Raw genomic sequence first — 5,542 nt, forward strand, 5'->3', positions numbered from 1 at the left:
AAATTCACTTATGTGGATCATGGATAATCAAGATTTTAATTCAGTGATGTTGATCCTGGACCATCAATATTCAAATTCACTGATGTTGATCTTGGACCATTAAGAATCAAATTTACAGATGTTGATCCTGGACCATCAAGATTTAAGTTCAGTGATGTTGATCCTGGACCATCAAGAATAAAAGTTCACTGATGTTGATCCTGGACCATCAAAAGTAAAATTTACTGATGTTGATCCTGGATCATCAATATTCAAATTCACTGATGTTGATCCTGGACTATAAAGATTAAATTCTGTGATGTTGATCCTGGACCATCAAGATTCAAATACACTGATGTTGATCCTGTACCATCCAAATTCAAAGTCTCCGATGTTGATCCTGGACCATCAAAAGTCAAATTATCCGATGTTGATCCTGGACCATCAAGATTAATAATCAGTTATGTTGATCCTGGACCATCAATATAAAACTTCACTGATGTTTATCCTTGATAATCAAGAATTAAATTTACTGATGTTGATCCTAGATAATCAAGAATTAAATTCACTGATGTTGATTTTGACCATAAAGAATCAAATTTACAGATGTTGATCCTGGACCATAAAGATTCAAGTTCAGTGATGTTGATCCTGGACCATCAAGATTTAAGTTCAGTGAGGTTGATCCTGGACCATCAAGATTAAAATTCAGTGATGTTGATCCTGGACCATCAAGATTCAGATTTACTGATGTTGATCCTGGACCATCAAGATTCAAATTCACGGATGTTGATCCTGGACCATCAATTTTCAAATTCACTGATGTTGATCCTGGACTATAAAGATTAAAATTCTGTGATGTTGATCCTGGACCATCAAGATTCAAATTCACCGATGTTGATCCTGGACCATCAAGATTTAAATTCCGTGATGTTGATCCTGGACCATTAAGAATAAAATTTACTGATTTTGATCCCGGACCATTAAGATTGAAATTCACTGATGTTGATCCTAGACCATCAATATTCAAATTCACTGATGTTGATCCTGGACCATCAATATTCAAATTCACTGATGTTGATCCTGGACAATCAAGATTCTAAGTCAGTGATGCTGATCCTGGACCATCAAGATTGAAATTCACTGATGTTGATCCTGGACCATCAAAAGTAAAATTCACTGATGTTGATCCTGGACCATCAAGATTCAAATTCCGTGATGCTGACCCTGGACCATCAAAAATAAAATTTACTGATGTTGACCTGGACCATCAAAATTAAAATTCACTGATGTTGATCCTGGACCATTAATATTCAAATTCACTGATGTTGATCCTGGACCATCAAGATTAAAATTCAGTGATGTTGATCCTGGACCATCAAGATTCAAATTCACTGATGTTGATCCTGGACCATCAAGATTCAAATTCAGTGATGTTGATCCTGGACCATCAAGATTCAAATTCTCCGATGTTGATCCTGGACCATTAAGATTGAAATTCACTAATGTTGATCCTGGACCATCAAGATTCAAATTCCGTGATGTTGATCCTGGACCATCAAGATTGAAATTCACTGATGTTGATCCTGGACCATCAAGAATCAATTTCTGTGATGCTGATCCTGGACCATCAAGAATAAAATTTACTGATGTTGATCCTGGATCATCAAGATTAAAATTTACTGATGTTGATCCCGGACCATCAAGATTCAAATTCAGTGATGTTGATTCTGGACCATTAAGATTTAAATTCACTGATGTTGATCCTGGACCATCAAAAGTAAAATTCAGTGATGTTGATCCTGGACCATCAAAATTCAAATTCAGTGATGCTGATCCTGGACCAGCAATATTCATATTCACTGATGTTGATCCTGGACCATCAACATTGAAATTCAATGGTGTTGATCCTGGACCATCAAGATTCTAATTTACAGATGTTGATCCTGGACCATCAAGTATGAAATTCACTGATGTTGATCCTGGACCATCAAGATTGAAATTCACTGATGTTGATCCTGGACCATCAAGATTAAAAGTCTCCGATGTTGATCCTGGACCATCAAGAATAAAATTCACTGATGTTGATCCTGGACCATCAAGATTCAAATTCTCCAATGTTGATCCTGGACCATAAAGATTAAAATTCAGTGATGTTGATCCTGGACCATCAAGATTGAAATTCACTGATGTTGATCCTGGACCATCAAGATTAAAATTCTGTGATGTTGATCCTGGACCATCAAGATTGAATGTCACTGATGTTGATCCTGGAGCATCAAGAATAAAATTCACTGATGTTGATCCTGGACCATCAAGAATCAAATTCTCCAATGTTGATCCTGGACCATAAAGATTAAAATTCAGTGATGTTGATCCTGGACCATCAAGATTGAAATTCACTGATGTTGATCCTGGACCATCAAGATTAAAATTCTGTGATGTTGATCCTGGACCATCAAGATTGAATGTCACTGATGTTGATCCTGGAGCATCAAAATTCAAATTCACTGATGTTGATCCTGGACCATCAAGATGCATGTTCAGTGATGTTGATCCTGGACCATCAAGATTCAAATTCAGTGATGCCGATCCTGGACCATCAAATTTAAAATATACTGATGTTGATCCTGGACCATCAAAAGAAAAATTTAGTGATGTTGATCATGGACCATCAAGATTCAAATTCAGTGATGTTGATCCTGGACCATCAATATTTAAATTCACTGATGTTGATCCTGGACCATCAAAATTAAAATTTACTGATGTTGATCCTGGACCATCAAGATTCAATTTCACTGATTTTGATCCTGAACCATTAATATTCAAATTCAGTGATGTTGATCCTGGACCATCAATATTCAAATTTACTGATGTTGATCCTGGACCATCAAGATTCAAATTCAGTGATGCTGATCCTGGACCATCAAGAAAAAAATTTAGTGATGTTGATCCTGGATCATCAAGATTAAAGTTCACTGATGTTGATCCTGGACCATCAAGAATAAAATTTACAGATGTTGATCCTGGATCATCAAAATTCAAATTCACTGATGTTGATCCTGGACCATCAAGATGCATGTTCAGTGATGTTAATCCTGGACCATCAATACTCAAATTCACTGATGTTGATCCTGGACCATCAAGATTAAATTTAGTGATGCTGATCCTGGACCATCAAGAATAAAATTTACTCATATTTATCCTGGACCATCAAGATTAATAATTAGTAATGTTGATCCTGGACCTTCAAGATAAAAATTCACTTATGTGGATCATGGATAATCAAGATTTTAATTCAGTGATGTTGATCCTGGACCATCAATATTCAAATTCACTGATGTTGATCTTGGACCATTAAGAATCAAATTTACAGATGTTGATCCTGGACCATCAAGATTTAAGTTCAGTGATGTTGATCCTGGACCATCAAGAATAAAAGTTCACTGATGTTGATCCTGGACCATCAAAAGTAAAATTTACTGATGTTGATCCTGGATCATCAATATTCAAATTCACTGATGTTGATCCTGGACTATAAAGATTAAATTCTGTGATGTTGATCCTGGACCATCAAGATTCAAATACACTGATGTTGATCCTGTACCATCCAAATTCAAAGTCTCCGATGTTGATCCTGGACCATCAAAAGTCAAATTATCCGATGTTGATCCTGGACCATCAAGATTAATAATCAGTTATGTTGATCCTGGACCATCAATATAAAACTTCACTGATGTTTATCCTTGATAATCAAGAATTAAATTTACTGATGTTGATCCTAGATAATCAAGAATTAAATTCACTGATGTTGATTTTGACCATAAAGAATCAAATTTACAGATGTTGATCCTGGACCATAAAGATTCAAGTTCAGTGATGTTGATCCTGGACCATCAAGATTTAAGTTCAGTGAGGTTAATCCTGGACCATCAAGATTAAAATTCAGTGATGTTGATCCTGGACCATCAAGATTCAGATTTACTGATGTTGATCCTGGACCATCAAGATTCAAATTCACGGATGTTGATCCTGGACCATCAATTTTCAAATTCACTGATGTTGATCCTGGACTATAAAGATTAAAATTCTGTGATGTTGATCCTGGACCATCAAGATTCAAATTCACCGATGTTGATCCTGGACCATCAAGATTTAAATTCCGTGATGTTGATCCTGGACCATTAAGAATAAAATTTACTGATTTTGATCCCGGACCATTAAGATTGAAATTCACTGATGTTGATCCTAGACCATCAATATTCAAATTCACTGATGTTGATCCTGGACCATCAATATTCAAATTCACTGATGTTGATCCTGGACAATCAAGATTCTAAGTCAGTGATGCTGATCCTGGACCATCAAGATTGAAATTCACTGATGTTGATCCTGGACCATCAAAAGTAAAATTCACTGATGTTGATCCTGGACCATCAAGATTCAAATTCCGTGATGCTGACCCTGGACCATCAAAAATAAAATTTACTGATGTTGACCTGGACCATCAAAATTAAAATTCACTGATGTTGATCCTGGACCATTAATATTCAAATTCACTGATGTTGATCCTGGACCATCAAGATTAAAATTCAGTGATGTTGATCCTGGACCATCAAGATTCAAATTCACTGATGTTGATCCTGGACCATCAAGATTCAAATTCAGTGATGTTGATCCTGGACCATCAAGATTCAAATTCTCCGATGTTGATCCTGGACCATTAAGATTGAAATTCACTAATGTTGATCCTGGACCATCAAGATTCAAATTCCGTGATGTTGATCCTGGACCATCAAGATTGAAATTCACTGATGTTGATCCTGGACCATCAAGAATCAATTTCTGTGATGCTGATCCTGGACCATCAAGAATAAAATTTACTGATGTTGATCCTGGATCATCAAGATTAAAATTTACTGATGTTGATCCCGGACCATCAAGATTCAAATTCAGTGATGTTGATTCTGGACCATTAAGATTTAAATTCACTGATGTTGATCCTGGACCATCAAAAGTAAAATTCAGTGATGTTGATCCTGGACCATCAAAATTCAAATTCAGTGATGCTGATCCTGGACCAGCAATATTCATATTCACTGATGTTGATCCTGGACCATCAACATTGAAATTCAATGGTGTTGATCCTGGACCATCAAGATTCTAATTTACAGATGTTGATCCTGGACCATCAAGTATGAAATTCACTGATGTTGATCCTGGACCATCAAGATTGAAATTCACTGATGTTGATCCTGGACCATCAAGATTAAAAGTCTCCGATGTTGATCCTGGACCATCAAGAATAAAATTCACTGATGTTGATCCTGGACCATCAAGATTCAAATTCAGTGATGTTGATCCTGGACCATCAAGATTCAAATTCTCCGATGTTGATCCTGGACCATCAAGATTAAAATTCACTGATGTTGATCCTGGACCATGAAGATTTAAATTCCGTGATGTTGATTCTGGACCATCAAGATTGAAATTCAGTGGTGTTGATCCTGGACCATCAAGATTGAAATTCACTGATGTTGATCCTGGACCATTAAGATTCAGA

At 36.3% G+C, this 5,542-nt stretch overlaps 1 protein-coding gene across 1 annotated transcript; it reads right to left on the minus strand.

Annotated features, from left to right (window-relative positions):
- Positions 1-232: 232 nt before the first annotated feature.
- LOC141378466 (uncharacterized) lies at positions 233-1,854 on the minus strand. The gene is made up of 2 exons (XM_073927893.1): positions 1,242-1,854; positions 233-882 (listed from the first exon to the last, which is right to left on the minus strand). Exons 1-2 carry the CDS (start codon positions 1,834-1,836, stop codon positions 545-547), a joined length of 933 nt encoding a protein of 310 aa, XP_073783994.1. The 5' UTR covers positions 1,837-1,854; the 3' UTR covers positions 233-544.
- Positions 1,855-5,542: the final 3,688 nt, after the last annotated feature.

The sequence above is a fragment of the Danio rerio genome, chromosome 17 (genome assembly GCF_049306965.1).
Source record: "Danio rerio strain Tuebingen ecotype United States chromosome 17, GRCz12tu, whole genome shotgun sequence".
Taxonomy (NCBI): domain Eukaryota; kingdom Metazoa; phylum Chordata; class Actinopteri; order Cypriniformes; family Danionidae; genus Danio; species Danio rerio.